Source organism: Andrographis paniculata, unplaced genomic scaffold (genome assembly GCF_009805555.1).
Source record: "Andrographis paniculata isolate CXL003 unplaced genomic scaffold, ASM980555v1 Contig21END, whole genome shotgun sequence".
Classification (NCBI taxonomy): domain Eukaryota; kingdom Viridiplantae; phylum Streptophyta; class Magnoliopsida; order Lamiales; family Acanthaceae; genus Andrographis; species Andrographis paniculata.
The window spans coordinates 914,123-936,665 of record NW_026137502.1 but is presented as its reverse complement, the minus strand read 5'-3'; the positions used below and the strand labels follow the sequence as shown (position 1 = coordinate 936,665).

Sequence of the window (22,543 nt, the reverse complement as noted above, 5' to 3'; positions counted from 1 at the left end):
AATATAAAAAATATATTTAAATTTAAAATAATATTAATTAAACAAATTAAACGAATTATTTTTAAATAAAAATTTAAATCTTAACCTGACTCGTTTAATTAAATCGATTAAATAAATTTGACTCAATTGTCAAAAATCTTATCCCAAACCCAAGTATTAATTTTTGTTCCCTATAATCGATTCGTGTGCAAATTTTACATTAATTTTTGCTAAAACAAACAAACACACTCATACACAAATTGAAAATTTCCGTGCCTTGGCGCCGACCCCTCTCCTCTGCTTCTCCTTTCCTCCCTCCACCATATTCTCTGGCGACGTCTAGCCAGCCTACGCCGATAGACCTGTAACAGAGAGAGATTAATAAACTCAAGGTTGAACGAGAGAGGGCTGGTTGAGGAAGAGCCGACGACGGGAGCAGGCCTGGTTCCCCTCCGACACAGCGCCAACAATGTCCTCTCCTCCGGAGTTTGATGCTTAGCTAGAGTGAGAGAGAGAGAGACCGAGAGCTGTGCGAGAGAAGTCATTCAAGGTGAGTTACTCTATTCTCCGGTGAGGCAGCCTCTCCTCCGTCCAAAGACGAGCAGTAAATCCGGTGACCTCCGACCGCGGCTGTTGAACGGGTAGTGATTTCGATTTTGGAAGCTTAGGTAAGGGGATTCTCGTGAATAATCGTTGTTACTGGTGTTGCTTGTTGTATTCTATTTGCTTCAAGCATTTCTAATCGTGCGTCAATGTGATTTATTGCATATTAATGGATTTTTGAAGAATATCCCTTATCCTGTATAGTGTTGGTATGGAACTATCAAAGTATTCTTTATAAGTGTAGGTGGTTGCAATTTTACAAAACCGTTTAGAATTATGTTTATCTCTGTTGTTAATTTGCAACATGAAAGAGTGTGGTTGTCAAACATGTGGATGTATTTGTTTTGGGCTTGGTTGGCCTCAAAATGTTTTAAATCGCCAAAGTCTTTGAATAGTACTATCATTTTGGTTGTGTTTGCAAACTTGGGCTTTCAGATTGTCCTAACATTTTGTAGAATACTTAATTTTATGTATTTTAAAACGTTAATTCGTGTGTGGAATGTAGACAGCCTTAAGACTTGTTTTGAAATGCATGAAGTATTTTATTCCTTAGCATGGTTGAATTTGGATGATTGGTGAATGTGCAATGAATCTTAGGAACCTTGTTAATGTTCGCCAGTTTATTTTTGGCTTATAAGCATGCTTGGAGATGATGCTTCCTGTCTGTGCACACCATCAGATTGGATTAAGTGTTAGTGCTCTCTGTTCACAAGGACGAGCATGATAACAACTTTTTATAGAAATGTATTGTATCATGCTTTTAGCTGAATAACCTAATTGTTCCTAGAATGTATGCAAGATCATTTGAATAAAATAGGAAGTTCCAGAGATTGTATATTTAGGAGCTGTATTGCCATGCTTGACTTAATCATTTACATGAGCCTATGAGTCCAGCTATTGCTCAGTTTCCTGCTTGGAGCTTCAGCTTGAGAATAGGATTGTGGAGCTTGTGAACACTCATTGATGCACAACACTCAACTTAAGCTTGGCTCATTTTATTCTTTCTTGTTTGGCTATGATCTTCTTAACTTTAGATGCATCCTCCACTTTTTCATTTTTGTCATTGAACTGACCACAGGATTTGATACTTCACCCACTAAAAGAGTACACACTACAGTACCTTATATCATGGCTATTGAGTGCCTCATTCTAGGTAACTGATTTTTATTTCGTCTTTTGAAAATTGGAGTGCCTAAGCATTTTGTATAAATAAGTTTGTCTCCTATGAGTGGTTTTTAAGAGATGCACATGATTGGGCAGGTGCTGGTCAAGAGGTAGGAAAGAGCTGTGTGGTTGTGACAATAAATGGAAAGAGAATAATGTTTGACTGTGGTATGCACATGGGTTACCTAGACCACCGCCGATACCCTGACTTTTCTCAGATTTCCAATTCTGAAGACTTTACAAATTCACTCTCTTGCATAATAATCACCCACTTCCACCTAGACCACATTGGAGCTCTCCCATATTTTACTGAAGTTTGTGGATATAATGGTCCAATTTACATGACGGTATTTTTTAACTCATCATATTTTCTTAGAAATTTTGGTGTACATGATTTTAATTCATTTTTTTTCAAGATGTTGGCTCAGTAATATTGCTCCCTGTTCAATGAACCATATGTATGAACTTTACACAGTTTCCTACAAAAGCCTTAGCTCCATTAATGCTTGAGGATTATCGGAAAGTGATGGTTGATGGAAGAGGAGAAGAGGAGCAGTTTAGTTCTGAGCACATAGTTGAATGTATGAGGAAAGGTACATGATGATTTTATTCTCTAAGCTTTTCATCAATCTCATTTTCAATTATAATGTTGTTAATTTGGATATAATATTTAATAATTTGACCTAAGAGAGCATTTATCTCAAATTGGCTTCTTAAATACATAACTTTGTATACAGCATAAGGATGATTCATTAGTTAATTACATGGGTTCTATCAGAAACACAGGAATAACCAATGGTTCACAGTTCTTAGGAAGAGGCATTAGAATATATATTCAGTTCAAATATCTACCAAGATGTAGCTTGTAAAATGAAGGTACTTATTTGTGGCATTACAATTGATCCTTGCAACAGAACTTTAATGTTTACTTGGCAGCTTGGCAAATCCGCTTGGTTGTTAAATGAGCTGCCCTCAGGAGTTAGGAGGGTTTGTTGCTTTAGGTCACCGCTTCCTTTTCCATTTTTTTCTTTGTAAGGGGAGCAGCTGTGGGATGGCTATGGCATTTTAAACACTAAAAAGCAAGGAATATTGCACAATACACACATATTGTTAAAGTATTTACATTTAACAGCATTCGGATGTCACATGCAACAACTAACACCATTTGGTGCATTGGGATTCAATTGTACCCTGCATATAAGATTGGTAATTTGTGTCTTGAAATGGCTGTCCTCCATTGAAATGTAGCAGATATATGATTCAAGCTATATGCTTGACATGAACTGGCAGATGAAGTTATTGTGCTAAAAGATGAAGGTTTTCAGTCTATTGATAGGATATTGGAAGCTGGACTTTTATGGTGTTTGTCATGAATTTTTTGTTTTGGCAGGTATCATAATTATATGTCCTTTTATCTAGCTATTATGTTGACACACAACATGAGATACTGCGAGTTTATCAGTTATTTCATGACTATACTATTCCTTACAATTATTTAAACTTTTAACCTATTAATGAACTGAAATCCTGAATGGGGAAGGGATGACAGATTGTAAGATCTGCCTTACAACTCTTCTTATTTCTTATTGGAATATCAAAATAAATTGTGTGCAGATTATTCAATATTTGAAGGCCAAACATATTTCATTATTACTTCCTTAGATGATACGTCTGTTTTGTGGATTGACGCTTGGAAACTGTTGCACATTGATGGTTGGAATTGGAAATTTATATTATATCTCATGGCCTAGGATACTGACATGTTTAGAAACCTCTTTTTTCGCAGAAGTTTAGCCTTAGATCCTAAACCATGTTAAATTCTTTGCACAGAAACTTTGTTTTCAATGAAAAATTTTCTCCTTTTGTTTCTCTTGACAAATGCTATTTTCTAAGACTTCTTTCCAGTTTTCCTTTTGGGAACTTGTTGGATGCAAGATTGTGTTCAAGAGTGAGTACTGCACAACATATAGAAGTCAATAATTGTGAAATTATGATTTAACACTTTCGATTGCATTTGAGTGGCCTTTCATTTATGGAATTTTTTGTATACTTAGATATGCGAAGTGTTCTAAGTGCTCTAAAAATATACATGTGCACCAACTGTATATCCCATTCAACATATTATAATATTTAGAAATTACTTGGATTTTTTTTTTTTTGTTTTTTCTTTGCTTTTGTCTAAAATTTCACAAACTCAAAAACATACACACTACTTCTGGCTTCAAAAGGGGTATATGTAATTTCTATTAAAAGAATGACATAATCAGTTATTACACCTATTCATTGCTGTGTTCCTTATTAGTCATCCATGCTCCTCAATTATAAATTGAACTATGGGGGATTATGATTTATGGCTTGAGCACTTGGATGGATGAACTAAGTGCCTTTGAGAAATATTATCTTGGAGTCATATTTTCTTATTTAATCATCTTGTACTTATGCAGTCACTGCAGTGGATCTAAAGCAAACTATTCAGGTTGATAAAGAACTCCAGATCCGTGCATATTATGCGGGGCATGTACGTGTTTAAAGCCTTTTCCTTTGAATATCCAACTTTATCTCTGTGTGTGATGGAATATTGAGCACAATTTGTGACAGCAATGCTTTTGGTTTTTTTTGGGGAACTTTTATTGAGTATAAAAGAATATATTTTGCTATAAAGATTTAGGAGCCAAACATGGAACCTATACTAATTCAAGACCAAATAATCTAAATCATTTGGATTGGATAGATTTAATGATAGAACCAAGAATAATCAAACGAGAAAATCCGTTAGCCCAAAACAGCCGACGGCTGAAGATTCCTCTCAGATTTTGATTAGAAAATTCAAATGAAGAAAATTAATTCTATGAAAAAATTGTGTCATCTTACATACAAAGATATGAAGACTTATATACGAAAAAATCTTAATAAAGACAGAAGGAAACTATCCTATATCTTATTCCATGAATCATGGGATCATCCTATCTTCCTATCTTATCCATGAATCATGGGATCTCTACCTATACAAAGGAAACAAGATATTTGTTTTCTAAAATGAATTGATTCATATATTTTTCTCCACACCCTCTCAAGCTGGTGAATATGTATCCTCCATTCCCACTTTGGATACAATAGTTTGAAACATTGAGCTATTCAATCCTTTTGTTAAAATATCTGCTAGTTGACCGGTTGTTGATACATAAGGCGTGCAAATCACTACCCTGTCCAGCTTCTCTTTGATAAAATGTCTGTCAATCTCAATATGTTTTGTCCGGTCATGTTGCACTGGATTGTGAGCTATGCTGATTGCAGACTTGTTGTCATAGTATGTTTCATAGGGCCTTCCCACTTATTTTTAAGTCTTCAAGAATAATCTTTAACCATAGTAGCTCACAAACACCTTGAGTCATTGCCCTAAACTCTACTTTTGCACTTGATTGAGCTACCACATTTTGTTTATTGCTCCTCCATGTCACAAGATTTCCCCCAAGAAAAGTGCAATATCTAGATGTTGACCTTCTATCAACTATAGACCCAGCATAGTCTGCATCAATGTATGCTTCAAGTATCAAACCTCAATTTCTTTTGAATAAGATACCTTTTTCCTGGTGTTCCCTTAAGATAATGTAGTACTCTATTGACCGCTTGCGAATGAACCTCTTTTGGGTTGTGCATAAATTGACTGATCACACTTACTGCAAATCCTATATCCGGTCGTGTGTGGGAGAGATTAATGAGCCTCCTTATCAATAGCTGGTACATCTCTCAGTCTACTGCAACATCATCATCTGCTGTCCCAAGTTTGAGATTCGGGTCTATTGGGGTAGCCATTGGTTGCATGCTGTCTTGCATGTTTCATTAAAAATCCCTTGTTTCAAATGAGCAACCTCAATTCCAAGGCAATACTTTAGTTTCCCAATGTTTTGATCTCAAATTCTTTTGTCAAACACGGACTCAATGCTTTTTTATCTGACTCAATGCTTTCTTCTTTTCATCATCATTCGGTAGGGTTGTGACTCCCTCCGAAGGAGAATGTTCAATGAACAGTATATGATCACCTTGGCTCTGTTTATACCCCATAGCCAACATAACCCTTGCAAATCTTCCAAACCATGCCCGAGGAGATTGCATTTATACACTGTGTGAGCATCCAAGTTCTTATCATAACCCGGTGGAACCTTTGTATAAATCTCTTCCTCTAGATCCCTATGTAAGTGCATTTTTAACATCAAACTGTTGCAGGTCCCATTTTTAGCTCCGGGGTAGGCTTTTGGATTTCTGCTAGTTCTGGGACAGCTTTTATTCCCTTCCTTTTGTATTTTTTTGCACACCTCTGTCACTTCAAGTCTTCATCAAGTCTTTTAGCAATATCAGGAGCAACAAATTCAGACAAAAGAGTAGCAACAAGAGCAGACAAAGGAATCGTAGCAGTAGCACATTTAGGCAAAGGATCAATAGAAGCACATATGATACTCCCATAGTTGGGCCGTTGTTTGGCCAACTCCCGTGTGTGGATGAGTCGGTATTAGGCCATCCGACATTGATTAAAGGTTAAATGGATTGAATAGAGTACTCATGTTAACAATGTGCATATTCCTTTTCGAGAGCCCTACTGAAAAAACTCTAGAGTTAAACGTGCTTATCCTTAGAGTAATTTGAGAATATGATCCCTGGGACGTCTTCCAGGGTGCGCCTGAGTGTGAATAGAAGCGCGTTGAAAGGACTCGTGTTGACCTGTGGGGCCAGTATGTGATCCTGACACACTCGGTTTTACGTGGCTTGCGGGCCGGGGTGTCACAGTTGGTATCATAGCCGACCTGCGACAGCCCATAGTCGTTGACCTGACTGTTGGCTTAGCAGTTGACGGTCCTTGGGTTGAAACATTGACGTTGCATTCTAAAGTGGGGGAAGATGTGATACCTCCGGAGTTGGGTTGTTGCTTGGCCAACTCCTGTGTGTGGATGAGCCGGTATTAGGCCATTCAAAGTTGATTAGAGGTTAAATTGATTGAATAGACTACTTCTGTGCATATTTTTTTTTTTGAGAGCCCTATTGAAAGAACTCTAAAGTTAAACGATGGGTGACCCCTTGAGAAGTCTTCCAGGGTGCGCGTGAGTGAGAACAAAAGCGCGCTGGAAGGACTTGTATTGACTTGTGGGGCCAGCTTGCGATCCCAACATGCCGACTTTGCGTGGTTTGCTAGCCGGAGTGTCACAACACATTTAGGCAAAGGAATTATAGCAGTAGGTTCATGCAAAAAAGGACTACACTCGGGACTAGTGAAGAGATTTAAATGAGTGAAATAAGATTCATTTTCATTGAATGTAACCATGTATTGACACAAAGAATTTCTTGGATGGAGGATGATAACACTTGTATCATTTTTTAGTGGAATAGTACCTTACAAAGATACATTTTTGTGTTTTAGGATCCACTTTTCCCCTGTTCGGATCATGTATATGAACAAAAGACACATACCCAAAGACTCTAGGAACAAGATTATATGTGGTTCTTAAGTCGGGATAAGAGGATGAGAGAACTTCCATTGGACTTTTGTGGTGCAAGGCATGAGAAGGCAAATGATTTATGAGATGTGCGGTTGTAAGATATGCTTCCCCCCAAAAGGTTTTAGGTACACCATATTGAAAGGACATTCCTTGAGTCTTCTCGAGGAGGTCACCATTTTTTCTCTCTGCTACTCCATTTTGTTAAGTACACCCACAAGATGACTCATGAATAATCCCATTATTGTTATTATTATTTTCTTTTATGACGTGGGAATCCGCAGCCGCTACTCGAAAGTGCGCACTGGGTAAACACCCGACCGAACCTAATACCCTGCAAACTAGGCCCGATAGGCAAGTCACACTAGGCGAACTATATGTGGCAGGTGACCTGAAGCGTCGGGGGTTTGAACCCATAACCTGTCCAACTCCCACACCACCAGGCCATCCCTTACGAGACATAATAATCCCATTATTTTGAAAGTAATGAGTGTGGACTTGATTGAAATAATCCCATTGTCAGACCTAAATCTCTTAACCCACACCTCAAATTTATTTTTGACCATTGAGCAAAAATTTGGTAGAACAATATTACCATCAGACTTGGACTCCAAGAGAAACAACTAAGTGACACGGGTACAATCATCAATGAAAGAAACAAACCATCGTGCTCCAAAGACACTAGGAATAGTAGGAGCCCATATATCAGTATGAATAATGAGGTGAAAAATAACATAATTTCTCTTATTACTAATGGGAAAAGACACTCGCTTATGTTTGGCGAGTTCACACACACCACAATGAAATTCCTCAATGCTTAAATCCGAAAACAAAATGGGAAACAAGACCTTAAGAGCACTATGGATGTCTAAACAACAATGGCAAAGATGAATTTTCTTCTTATTGGATAAACGACTTTCTGACATTAGATCTTTACTCTGGACCAGGTTTAGCTGTCTTGGCATCTCAAGGTAATAAAGGGTGCCCTTTGCTTTAGCACGTCCAATCGTCCTCCCCGAAACCTTGTCCTGAAACATATAACAACCACTATTAAAAAACCACATTGCATGATAGATCTTGGATAAGTTTCGTATAGAAACAAGATTGGTGGATAATTTTGGGGACATTTTTAAGGGTCATGGTAGGGTTTATTAGAACATCTTCTACTTTTGCAACAGTTGTTAGAGATCATATGATCGGTGGCTCCGGACTTGGGGTATAGGTTGAAAAGTATTTAGATTAGTGGGTCATATGATCGGTGGGTCCGGAGTCCATGATCCAAAAATTGGTAAATAGTGTGTTTGAATCATTTAATCCAATGGAAATAGGAAACATACTTGAATATACCAATGAACAAGTACTTGAAGGCTTCTCAAGGCAGTTGATTAGAGACCTTAACCTCTCAATTTCCTCCTTGGACTATGTAGTGTCTTTTAGGTTTGGAATATTATAACTTGCAGCCTCCGGTGATTAGGACTAATAAGCTTTGAGAGATAGTCCAGAAAACTCAGCAATTAAGGCTGGTCGAACGGAGGAAAGAAAACTTACAGAATAAAAAACAGTTCACAAGAAAGAGTTACTCTAATACATCTCAGATTTTGAATAGAAAAATCAAATGAAGAAGAAAATTAATTCTATAAAAAAACCGTTCATCTTACATACAAGGATAGGAAGACTTATATACAAAACAACCTTAATAAATATAGAAGGAAACTATGATATATATTATTCCATGAATCATGGGATCTCTAGCTATACAAGGGAAACAAGATATTTGTTTCCTAAAATAAATTGATCCATATATTTGTCTACAATTCCAAAACCTAATTGAATTATCAATGAATGTAAAAACCAACCATCACCTTATTTATACCCTAGGTAGACGCAAGCCCAATGATATAATAAAACCCAAATCCAATAAAGGTCCAACTAATAATAATTAATAGCAGACTAATATCCTAGGCTTGCGAAGGCAAGCTCAATCCCGTCCCCGCCTTCTATACAGGAGTAAGAGTCTCGGCCCTTTTTCATTCTCGAGTGCTTGGTCTGGCTCTCTATTAATTCCATCAGCCTCTAAAACAACCTTGTCCCCAATGTTGAAATTTGGAAATTGACTTTGAAAGTCATCCTTGTCCATCTAAGTGGCATTGTCGGCGGAATGTCCTATCCATTTTACCAAGAGTTGGTTGTTGCGCGTAGCGGTCATTTTTGCTGAATGCCAAGCTAGTACCTCTTCAGGCTTGAGCGTTGGTTCCTTAAGAAATTTGAGGCTCTCTGGTAGTTCAGCCTCAACTGGATGCTTCCCCACCATGCGACACAGCTGCGACACATAAAATACGGGATGAATGCGGCTATTGGCTAGCAGGGCAAGTCCTGTAGGCTGAAGGGCCAACCTGTGCCGTGACTAGGAAGGGCCCGTAAAATTTGGCAGATAGCTTATGGGAGCTACGACGAAACGTGGCACAATCACTGGTGGTGGCGGTGTGTCGACTTCCGTTGCGGCGCTACCCTTCCTGCATTGACCTGTTGCTGATTGTTTCAATCCAGAGGGTTTCGAAATCACCTTTGAGAATTCGGTTAGAATTGCCAAGATTTTTGCTAAATGAATGTTAGTCGCCTTCATATTTTTCTTTATCTCAACTTGATCGGCTTTAAGTTTATCTAGTTACTATCCTGTTGATCTTGATCTTGTTGCTGCCATGACGATGGGGTCGAGATTCGGTAGGTCAAACCAATTGTTAGAATACATTAAAAGCAATAGGGTAATCGAACAATATCAATTGTATGCCCAAAGAACAATCAAACAAAATAAACGTTTGCCCAAAAGGCTCCTTGATATCTAATATAAAGAATAATATTTTCCAAACCCTAGTTCTCCTTAAATTCTTCTAGTAAACCCTAGTTACTAAGATAAAGTAAGTTCACCCAATAACTAAGAGGCAAGCCTTCAAAATATACTATCTAAATATAAAAGCAAATAAATAAAATTTAAACCCGTGGACAGCAGGCCTAAGCCCAACCCCGTTATATACAGGCATCGGCCGAGACTCTACTTTCTCTTTAATCCTAACTTCATAGTCTTTTTGATCCTGCTCTCTATCACATTGCAGTAACCTTCAGGCTTCCATGTATAATTTTGTCCTAGAGCTTTCATTATTGAAAGACAGGGCCAATTGATATCAGCATTCATCATTCATCATTCATATGGAAGTTTGGAATGGCTTGATGTGTACTTCTCTGAAGTCTGTTTTCTGTTGGAGATAATTCAAGTTATGACCAATAATATGCAAATATGTTTGGTAGGTTCTTGGGGCTGCAATGTTTTATGCCAAAGTTGGAGATTCTGCCATAGTGTACACTGGGGATTACAATATGACTCCTGATAAACATCTTGGAGCAGCTCAAATTGACAAGTTGCAGCTGGATCTTGTTATAACTGAGTAAGTGTCATATTTATTGTGTGAATCCATGATCCTCCGAGTTAAAATTGGATGTTCATCAATATGTCTGATGACTTAATTGATGACAATGGTTTTCAATAATATAAATGAAGGGAAGCTTTCCTTTTGAGATTTTTGAGCTTCACAGAACCACATTAGACATAGCCACAACTTTTTTTATTTTTTTTTATTTTTTTTTCTGGATGACTGTCCAGACGCCTTCAGTGAATGTGTTCCAAGATGGCACAAATTTAGAACTTATATATGGTGGATGATTTGTGGAGTAGCTATTGTGTTGCCTGAAGACAATTAGGGTTGTAGTATTGTTGTTGTTTTAGGGTTTGCTCTTTTAGTGGTTGCATATATCTCCTTACATCCAGGCATCCTAACTTTTTTGGACAGGTCAACTTATGCAACAACCTACCGTGATTCAAAATATGTTCGGGAGAGGGAATTTCTTAAAGCAGTATGAATGTGTACTCACTAGACTATATTTTATGTTATTCTGTCTTATCGTCTTGAATTGTTGGTTGTATTTATTTCAAGTTATGCATACTTTCCAATACAAAGCTCAAAATTACTTTTTGCAAGTTTATAGGTATTACTTATGTATATTGGCTATAGCTTTCATCTGTCTTTCCAGATCTTTCACTTTGTAGCTAAAGCCTAGGGTGTATTCTTTTGTGTTTTGATGTTTTTGAGGCAATAATCGTTATTGAATGTTTTTTTTTTTTTTTTTTTTCTTTTTAAATTATTATGTAAAATGAGTGATGGATATGATACTCTTTTGAGGGAAAAGAATTAGGTTGAATAGTAAAAAAACTAGGGAAGAAAACGCAACAGCACACACCTTTGTAATCACTCGCTACCGCATGCTTAAATTGTTGTTAGTTATTATGGAAAAATGATATTTATCATACATAGAAGTGATAATGTGCCTGGTCTTTATCAATTTATTCCTTCAATGGTAATGCTTGGATGAATTTTTATCTAAAAATATTATTCTCATAGGCAATTTGGATTCCATAAATAGGGATGTGTTGTACTGTGTGTTCCAACTTATGTTGTTTACACAGAGTTCAGCTACGATAGGAATAATTTAGATGACCATGATTATGAATGATAAATGTATTTGAGTTTTTGTTGATGGTTGTTTTTTTGCTTGCTCCAGTTTATGCGCCATTGATTTTTCTTTCAGGTTCACAAATGTGTTGCTAGTGGAGGAAAAGTGCTAATACCTACGTTTGCTTTGGGAAGAGCTCAGGTGTGTTTATTAGTTTTTCCTTTACTTTGTTGGACTTTAAAAAGCTAGAGATGCATTCATATACTGCCATATACAAATTCCCAAGGGCACCAATATGTCCATTTTAGTTCAAAATTACTTTACAATAGCCCAAGGTTGTGACAATGTCTGATGATTAAAAGACATTGATACCAAATATTCTCAGTCTTACTGATATAATCTAATTTTTAGCTAAATTAAATCCTATCATATATGTGCATCAGTACAATGAGTCAAGTGCCTAGAAACATAGTTGGGTTCTTGTAATGCATCATAAACATAGATGCATTTTGTGTAAGCTTCAATTGAAGGGATTATTTTAAAATAAGTGATGTGTTCTTTTTCTCAAAACTACCCAACACATTTTTCAAAAATATTAATATATTACACGCATTTATTATTTTTATATTATTTACACAATTTTTTATACCTCACATAAAAAATATTTCCTTTTAAACCAAAACACAAAACAAACAAACCCATTTCATCTCCAAATCAACTTTGTCTTTTAGGTGTGGTTGCCATTTAACTATGTTTCAGGGATAGGAGGTTTTATGTTCAAATATCTTCAATCAATAAAATGTGTTCGAGCTGATTTTATAAAATGAATAGTGCATGATCAAGAGGTAGCAATTTCTCAATTTCCAAGGAGTTAAGGTGTGTTTGTTTTGTGTTTTGGTTTGGAAGAATATTTTTTATGTGAGATGTAGGGAATTGTGTAGATAATATAAAAATAATAAGTGTCTGTAATATATTAATTTTTTCGGAAAAATGTGTTGAAAATTTTCGTGTAAACGAACACACCCTTAATGGTTCTCTGTCTTTTAAAAAATTGCTTATTTTATTTATGTGCATTCACATCAATGTTTTTGCAATAAAATTATATTTCTTAATGTGTTTGACTCGAAGTACAACGCACAATATTAGTTTGCTCTATCGATACTGATTGTTTCTATATGGCACATAGAAAGATCATTTACTTCTTTAAGTGTTGCTCTAAGTTCTGAAATACATTATTTCAAAGGGTAGATCTATGTTGTATTGGTCATGATCCCAATTGTAATAGTCCAACTGTGTTTCATTGATTAACTATTTATATCTAGTAAGCGATAACGGTTGTACTTGATAGGAAACACTCTAATGTTGAACTTATAACTTCTCTTTGGTAATAGACTTTTAAACTCTAGCACCGGAAAACATGTATATATATAAGTTTTTTTATTTTTATTTCTTGCCTTCTTGATGATATTATTTTACAGGAACTATGTATGCTATTGGATGACTACTGGGAAAGAATGAATCTTACTGTTCCAATTTATTTTTCGGCAGGTACATTCAACTACCATATTATGTGATTGGTTGCTATGCACTATAATGGTTTTTCATGTGTAAAAATGCGTTATGTTCTTAATAATGTATTTGTACAAAAATTTAACACATATAAATAGATACATTTAAGTAATCTAAAGAAACCTAAACAAGCCTAAGCTACCTACTTAAATGGGCCTAGTTTGACATTTGCCCTCCCCTCAGTCTAGAGTGTACAAGTGATATGATCTAAATTTGTTACATTTGAACTTAAACCAAAAACTTTTAGAAGGCTTTTGTCAATACGTCTGCAAATTGATCAGTTTAAGGATGCATACTCGGTATCTACACAGTACACACACAAATAATGCCATTTCTTTGATGAAGTAACAATCAATTTCAATGTGTTTTGTTCGCTATGAATCACGGGACTTGAAAAATTATGCAATGTTGTTTGATTACCATACCACAAGGTAACTGCCTCATCTAGATGAGCTCACATATAGCTAAGGCCATGATACAATATTTGACTTCAGCATTGGAACGTACAACCACATCTTGTTTCTTACTCGTTCAAGTTATCAAATTAACTCAAACAAATACAAAATAATTCAAGGTAGATCACTTATCAACTAAGACTGTACCAATTGGGAATGAGGATGTAGCCTTGCCCCATAGGTGGGGGTTTCTTTTCCCATCATGCTTATCTCTCCTTGCCCCCTACCCCCCCTTTGTATATAAGTATCCAACAAGCTTTGAGTGGCCATGGTTTGCGTATAGCAAATCTTTCCCAAGAGTCCCTTTAATCTACCATAAAATAAACATAAGTGCTTTCCAATTAGCGTTACGGAGAGATTGAAGAAACTACTCACCATACTTATTGCAATCGTATCTAGTCAAGTGACAGTTAAATAATTAAGCTTCCCAACAAATTTATACGTTAGCATCAGCTAATAGATTTCTCTATTCAAGTAGTTTTGTTTTTGGATCCATAGATGATTCCACAACTTTTTGCTTGGTCATGCATTTTTCTTCCACCATATAAAGCTTGCTTTGTGACATACCAACACCATTCTTTGATTGGACAATTGTAATCCCTAGAAGGTACTTTGATGGCCCTAGAGCCTTAGTTTGAAAATAGCTGTGCAAGTGCTTCTTCTACCTTATGATGTCATCTGCAGAATCCTTAATTATGGCAATATCGACATCGACTATCAAATCTATGCATTGTTATAGAATACTATATGATCTGATGCACGATATATTATTCTGAATCCTTGAATAGCAAGGCAAAATTGTTCGAACTATGCTTGTGGAGGTTGTGTCAAGCCATGAGTGATCGATGAAGGTGAAAAAATGAAACCAAACTCCCCGTAAAACAAAATTAAGAGGTTGCTATATGTACACTTTCTTCTGAAGCTTGCCATGTAAGAAGATATTTTTAATGTCTAATTGATTTAGAGACTAGTTTCACATGCTTATTCAATTTGTCGAGTAGAACCGTGTGTTGTTTAGTACTCTCTATCGAGACACTAAGCCAAGCCTTTCCCCATCATTGACTTGTGAACTTTGTTATGCATACCAAACTAGAGAGAAGTTCTCTTGCTCAACATTCTTGAATGATTTACAAATGAGGGTAACCATTTTGTATCAAGTCCACAATGAATTAAGATTGATTTGATCCAACGATCTAGAGCGATGTCCTAGAATAGTCTAAAGTTCTACAAGCTTCTATACTATTTTAATATTTACATAAGGAATTGAAATAAATAGATCTTAGAAGATTGACAAGGCACTAAACCTTCTAGAAGGTTTGGAGAGTTCTTTTAGCCTTCTTTTAGTTCTTCCCGGTCACATGGTGAACCAATGAGATCTTGGCGACTGGTAGTATGTTTTCTTGTAGTTCTTGCCATATACCGTAGTAAAGCTCATTGTTATAAGCTGAGCCTTGAGGTGATCATTAAGGTCATTAGGGTTAACTTTCACCATATAAGTCCATCGACAAGCCACATGATTCTTGCTTAGAGGTAGGGACCCACTCTTAAGTATTGTTAGTATACAAAATAGTAGTTTTCTATACAATAACCTTACAACACCTTGAAAGGCCTAAAGCTTGATGCCAAAAAAAGAGGAATTGAAACATAATCTAAAGCAATACAATAAATACTACATAACGAAGGAGGTAAAATAATGATGACTAAGTGGATGATAAACAAGATTATGATTATAAGTCGATTGAGTACCTCGGCGAAGAACAATTAGAGATGGTGGAGTTGTGGGCATGGAAAATGATGGGATCGAAGATCAGTCATCAGTAGTGGCAAGAGTTGGAAAATGTGATGAAGAAGATAACAATGCAGATGGACGCTGATGATGTTATGTCTAATAGTGACAAACTTGAATTGGTGTAAAAGAAAGTGACATGATTAAAAGAGAAACCAAAGCACAAAAGAGGGAGTCGGTGTCACATGGAACGAACACGTAGGAGGAGATGAAGATGGCGGCCCAAAGAACATTGGTGACAACTAACATCTTCATCGAAATAGTACCAAACAAATGAGAAAAGAATAGCACTAAATAACCTTTTTGAACCTCATAATACCCAAGATAAAAACATTTGATCAACTGAAAACTCCATTTATTCAAGCAAGGAGAATGATTCTGAGTAAAAGATACAACAAAAAAATATGCAAAGGTAAAGGAGTTAAAGAGACATTAGGTAGGCAATATGAATGTGATGGCAAAGAATAGCATATGTGAAGCGCTAAGGAAACAAGAGCTCAAGACAACATTAACCCCCAAAACAAAATAGAACACGTTGATGTAACAAGAAAGTATGATTAATCTAAACCAAATGAGGATTCTTATAGTCAACACTTTATTTTGCTGGGGGTGGAAGCGCAAGATGATTAATGAATTATCCCAATGGGGAAAGAAACCTGCCAAAACAGTGCGAAAAATATTCGTTACCATTATTATTTAGCAAAATCTAATAAAGGTATGAATTGTGCATGAACTTCTGTATAAAATTTTTGGAATATAAATGGAAAATCATATCGATCTTTCTTCATATAAACCCAAGTACAACGAGAAAAATAATCAATGGGAATAACAAATACTGAGTGTAAATATAGTATGACACTGACCCCACTCCCTAGATATCTAAATGAACTAAAGCAAAGGGTTTAGAGGCTCGATTGGCCACACGCTTAGGGAAGGAAAACATGAGATCTTAAGCTCGCAAGACTTGCATGGTAACGAAGATACTAATGGAAGATGAGGGAGAAACACTAATTTGAACAAGTTTGGATGATCACATTGTTGATGAAGTATCTCAAGAGACTCGGTAGAAACAACATCTAGAGTAGATGAAAAATGAAGGGGCTCGGCGTGGTAATACAATTCATGAGACTCATGTCCAATGTCCATTGTCACCCTATGTTGCAGTCTTTAATAACAAGGAACTACCAATATGATAGGACAATTAAAAGTCTTAGTAAGTTAAGTAGCATATATGAGATTAGATAGACTATTAGGAACATAAATGAAAATTTAAGCTGCAAACCATATGACAGACAAGCATTACTAAAAACTTGAGGACATGACATTGACTATTTGTTTGATAATCTTTCTTCGTTCTCCAACTTTAATCCATCACATCCGTTTCTATGCTACTATTGGTAATAGTGCTAAAGCATATCCTTAAGCTGGTGTTAATGCGTTTCGTCACCTAGTTTACTTATTATGTTCTTTATGTTTTTAGAGACTGTTTAATCTCATATATGATGGTCAACGAGATAAGGCTTTGAATTGTTTTTCTCATTGACTGGTAATTCTTTTGTTATTCAAGATTGCATCATGGGATGAATGATTGGTACCAGACATAAGTATCATAGGTTGCATTATCTTATCGAGCCTTTTCTTCTTTCCTCTACCTTTATTGTTCTTCCCGAGTCTCTTCAATTTCTTTATCAGCAGTTCGGTCATGCCAACATGTCAAAATTGTAGTGTTTTGTTCCTTATCTTCTTGCATTGTCTTCATTACCATGCGAGACCTATAAGTTTGGGAAGTAGTCTGGCACTTTCATTTCCAAGCACGTCAATAATCCGGCTTTTGATCTCTTTGATTTAGTTCATTTAGATATTTGGGATTCTCTTTGTACTAATTTAACTCTTGGTTTTCATTATCTTGTTACTTACAATGATGATTTTTCATTGTACTCACTTTTAGTTGACAAAGAATCAAGTTAAGCTGTTCTATATTTGAAACGTTGTGCAGAAGTTCGTACATAATTTCATACATCTATTAAAATTCTGTGGAGTGATAATGGTCGAGGATAAATTTTCTCACTTTTTTAGCAATTCTATTTCTTCCATTGGGATTATTTATTAGTCTTCTTATCCTTTCACCCTCTAGTATAACTGAGGTGGTTGAGCGCAAGGATGGTCGTTTGGGTGAGATGGCTTATACCTTTCTCTTGCATCTTCATGTTCTGTTTCATTTTGGGGTTGATGCTACTTTGAGCGCCTGATTTTGTATTAATCTTCTCCTTGGTGTTCTTAATCATCAAATTCCTCTTACCTACTTTAGCCAAATGTCGCCTTTTCCGCTATGTGTTTTGTTGTACATGCTCTATACCATGTAGTTGTGTACTGTATTCCCAATAATCTATGCTTACAAAGAGTTAACATATATAAATAAATACATACAATAACTAATGGGCTATTCTAAACTGGCCTAATCTAACATATCACAACTCTAGTAAATCATCATATATCAATTCAAAATGATAAGACTAGAGGGTTTGTTAAGATTGGCAAGATGTGCATCACAAGATATTGTTGTTTTCTTACTTAAACGTCTTGACCTTGTAACTTTGTGCAGAACACTTTTTTTTAACATTTAAGATTTGTTTGTTACTCTAATAATGATTTATAATCACTTTATGACTTAATATTCTTGTTTGTGATTTGGTAAAAGGTGCATAGTGAGATACTAGATTATTTATAGAACTTCATCTTCTGTCAATATTATTTATAGTTTATGTAAGTATGCAACTTACTTCAATGTCGGTATCATGTTTAATATAGTTGAAATTCTTGAGTTGGATTACTTGATTTATTGATCCAATTTTTCAGAGTTACTCATATTTTCCAAGTGTAATTTCAAATTTTAACGGACTTTATTCTTAGGTTTGACCTTGCAAGCGAATATATACTATAAAGTTCTCATCAACTGGACCAGCCAAAAAGTCAAAGATGCGTATGCTGTGCGCAATGCATTTGAGTTCAAAAATGGTTTGTCCAGTACTTCTGTGTTACATCATACTTTTGTTTAATCCAGATTTCAATCCTTGATGGTATGATAGCTGCCATTTAACTTTATCTCTTGCTATCCATTTACAGATGAAAGCAATTCAGTATTATGTTTTTGAATATTTGAGTGTGTGTGTGTGAGTGTTCGAAGCTCAATTGCAAGTTAACTAAAGCACAAAATTGCAGTTCGCAGCTTCGATCGTTCCCTCATTAATGCTGCGGGACCTTGCGTACTTTTTGCTACTCCTGGAATGATTAGTGGTGGCTTCTCACTTGAAGTTTTCAAGCAGTGGGCTCCATATGAACATAATCTTGTCACTCTGCCAGGGTATGCTATGTTCTTGTTTCGTTACCTTCTTATTTGATTTGAGCAAGGTTCTTTCAAACAAATAATTAATGTCCTACTTGGTCATATGCATGTCTCATGCATGGGCAGAATTGATGCGCACGTTATTATATCTTTAAGAATATACAAACTGTCACAGCATTTTCAACTGTTTCCTTGGAAGTGCTTTTGTTGTGAAAATGTTGCAAATTCCCTAGTTTGCAACTTGAAAATGGTCTCGACCTCACCTACGGGTGTTTGTATGTATCAGATATTGCGTGGCTGGAACCATAGGACACAAGCTGATGTCAGCCAAAACACCTACCAAAATTAGGCTCGATGATGATGTCCAAATTGACGTGAGATGCCAGGTTCGAGCTCTCACTTAGGAGTTTTATCTCTTCAATAACATTTTCCTTTCCTTTTGATCTATTCGAGAATCCAGTTATCAAAAGTGCGTACATAATGGTACTTTGTTGATTTTGATTTCCAAAATTTGATCTCTTTGGGGTTTCGTTGTCTCAGATCCATCAACTGTCTTTCAGTCCTCACACTGATGCAAAAGGAATCATGGATCTCATCACATTCCTATCCCCGAAGCATGTGATTCTTGTACATGGCGAAAAGCCTAAGATGGCTGCACTTAAAGAAAAGATAGAATCTGAATTAGGAATGCAATGCTACTACCCGGCAAACAATGAAGCCCTATCCATTCCTTCCACACTTCACATAAAAGTCAACGCCTCGGACGCATTCCTGCAGAGCTGCTCGTACCCAAACATAAAGTTCTCTACTACAACTTCTGATGCAGCAGACAACATGGAACCACATCCTCCTCCTCTACAGATTTGTGATGACAGACTAAGTGATGGTATGCTGCTAAGTGGTGAGGCCCCAAAAGTCATAAGTCAGAGCGAAAAAGAAAACGAAAACCACCTGGTGAAGTTTGCTTACTGTTGGCCCATCGATATCAATATCAATATCAATACCAAAGAAGGGGAAAGGGAGTCATCACTGCTGCTGCATACGATCTATGAGAAACTTGGCAGAGAATTGTCGGAATGTGAGGTATCCGAGTGCCAAGAACATGTGCAGATTGGTTCGGTGGTGACGGTGTCATTTTGTTCCAAAGTAGAATGCGGCTTCACTGATGATGATCCACATTTGTGCTGCCTTTGGCCGATAGCCGCTGAGGACCTTGCTCGCCGAGTCATTTCCGTCGTCAAGAATATGTAAGACTTGAACGTATTAATTTTAGCTTCTTAATTAACTTAATTGTGTTTTATCTCCTTGTTTCTTCTTTTTTGTTTTTGTCAATTTCTGGTAGGTAGGTCATTCGAAATGGTTGGAGTTATAGATGTGACAACTCAATGTTGTTATATGCTCAACATGGTGCACTGTCTATATAAATCTTAATAAATAATACATTATCAAATTTGTATTAATTGCCTCAAAATTTATAACATTAACATATAATGTCATAAAAAATATTAATTTCAATCATCAAACAAAATAAAATACTTCCTCCATCTGCGTTATATTTTTATAATTTTTTTTTTTCCAAATATTCTTCTATTAATCGAAGTGTTTTTGTAAGGTATTAATGGAAATGTTTTTTGTAATTTTTTTAATTACGTTTGATATAATAATTAATATTCAAATATTAACAGTAAATGAGATTTTTAAAGTCGGAACGGAGGTAGTATTATTTATACAATTTTAATTCATCAACGGTGTAATCTCAAATTTCAATCATCACCGTCATAAGAATACTATTCAGATTATCACCATTAAACAATATATTTTAGTATAATTACAAAATTTGCTCTATATCTGTGGTAAATTATTATTATTGTTGTAATATATGTGATATAGATGCATGTTAACTACGTGTTTATTTATAACTAGAGAATCAATTGGCTAGCATACTACCATTCATTTAAGGCGGTTTAAGTCCTATAAATAGGCGAGCAAATGAAATAAGACGATATACTTTCTTTCATCAATTCCCTCTGTAAACAGCTATACATACATAACTGCATACATACATATAATATTTTAGAAGCAATCATTATATACTGCAAACATATATCTATATTTCATATATACATATATTATATTTATATACCAAATATATATATACTTATCAAATATTATAATATTATTACATAATACGTTATCAGCACGATCAGTTTTTTCGGCACAGTAAGTATATTTCAATATTATTATGGCTTCTAACATTGCAAAACAAGAATTTGTCCCACTTGTCATTTCTGGCAAAAATTATCTATCGTGAGCTATGGATGTTGAAATGCATCTGGAATCGATGGGCCTGGGTGAAACGATTGTGCGAGGCAACAATGCTACCAATCATAGCCGAGCGAAGGCAATGATATTCCTCCGACATCATATCGATGAAGGATTGAAAATGGAATATCTCACAGTCAAGAATCCTCTTGACTTGTGGAATAAATTGAAAGAAAGATATGATCACCTGAAGTTGATCATACTGCCGAAAGCACGCAGCGATTGGCATAATTTGAGGTTGCAAGACTTCAAATCGGTCACCGAATATAATTCCGCCATGTTCAGGATCACCTCACAGTTGAACTTATGCGGCGAGAATATTACTGATGGTGATATGATGGAGAAAACATTCGCCACATTCCATGCCTCGAATGTGATTTTACAGCAGCAATATCGAAAGAGAGGCTTCAGAACATATTCTGATCTCATTACATGTCTTCTGTTGGCAAAGCAAAATAATGAATTATTATTGAAAAATCATGCATCCAGGCCAACAGGTTCCACCCTATTCCCTGAAGCAAATGCGGTACAGTCTGCTAATCCAGGCCGCAGAAACAACAAAGGCCAGAGAGATGGCAGAGGCCAAAGACGCGACCGTCCCCAGCCTCGTCGAAATAATGGCAAAAGACCATATAAGCCCCTGAAGTGGCAGAATGACGAGCAGAAAAGAAATTATGAAGATAAGTGTCATAGGTGCAGCACAAAGGGACACTAGTCGCGAGTCTGCAAAACTCCTAAGCATTTGGTTGATTTGTTCCAAGCTTCGGTGAAAGGGAAAAATACGTCTGCTGATATAAATCTTTCTGAGCAGAATAATGATGACGCATATGATGATGTCTTGAAGAACACATCTGCTGATGTAAACCTCGTTGAACAGAACAATGATGACACATATGATGATGTCCTAAACAGCGACCTTATGCATCTTGATACAGCAGATTTCCTTGAGCACCCTGAAGGTGCCAAGTGACTATGTACTTTACTGTTTTATTACTTTTTGTACCCCTTCTACTTTTTGTAATACCCCATTTTTTGTATCATTTTGTATTCCATCGGCTATATTAATATATTGTCTTTTTGTTCGTTTTATTCTGAAAAGAATATGAATGCCACGTGTCAAAATACACATTATAAAGAGGACAATATTTGCCTAATTGATAGTGCGACTACGCACACAATATTGAAATACAAAAGGCATTTCTCCCGCCTGAAGTTGGGAAAATAAAAAATCAGTACAATAAGTGGGAGTGCAACAATTGAAGGCTCTGGAAGAGCCCTTATCTATTTCCCCGAAGGAATCAGGCTCGAAATACAAAATGCACTATTCTCGAGT

General features: G+C 36.1%; 2 protein-coding genes across 3 annotated transcripts; both read left to right on the top strand.

Moving 5' to 3' along the window:
• Positions 1-220: 220 nt before the first annotated feature.
• Positions 221-20,345, top strand: LOC127244967 (cleavage and polyadenylation specificity factor subunit 3-II). 2 transcript variants are annotated; one of them, XM_051265591.1, is made up of 13 exons: positions 221-647; positions 1,661-1,735; positions 1,843-2,093; positions 2,222-2,339; positions 4,191-4,264; positions 10,536-10,672; positions 11,075-11,138; positions 11,871-11,936; positions 13,214-13,283; positions 18,456-18,560; positions 18,765-18,906; positions 19,175-19,274; positions 19,429-20,344. In XM_051265591.1, the coding sequence occupies exons 2-13, from the start codon at positions 1,711-1,713 to the stop codon at positions 20,137-20,139; spliced, it is 1,863 nt and encodes a 620-aa protein (XP_051121548.1). In that variant the 5' UTR covers positions 221-647; positions 1,661-1,710; the 3' UTR covers positions 20,140-20,344. The 2 variants fall into 2 exon arrangements, with proteins under 2 accessions (XP_051121548.1, XP_051121549.1); XM_051265592.1 differs by lacking the exons at positions 221-647; positions 1,661-1,735; positions 1,843-2,093 and adding an exon at positions 2,998-3,136 and having other exon boundaries at positions 2,225-2,339; positions 19,429-20,345.
• An 857-nt stretch (positions 20,346-21,202) lies between these two features.
• On the top strand, positions 21,203-22,180 carry LOC127245022 (uncharacterized). Its single transcript, XM_051265667.1, has 2 exons — positions 21,203-21,896; positions 21,972-22,180. Exons 1-2 carry the CDS (start codon positions 21,203-21,205, stop codon positions 22,178-22,180), a joined length of 903 nt encoding a protein of 300 aa, XP_051121624.1.
• The last annotated feature ends 363 nt before the right edge of the window (positions 22,181-22,543 follow it).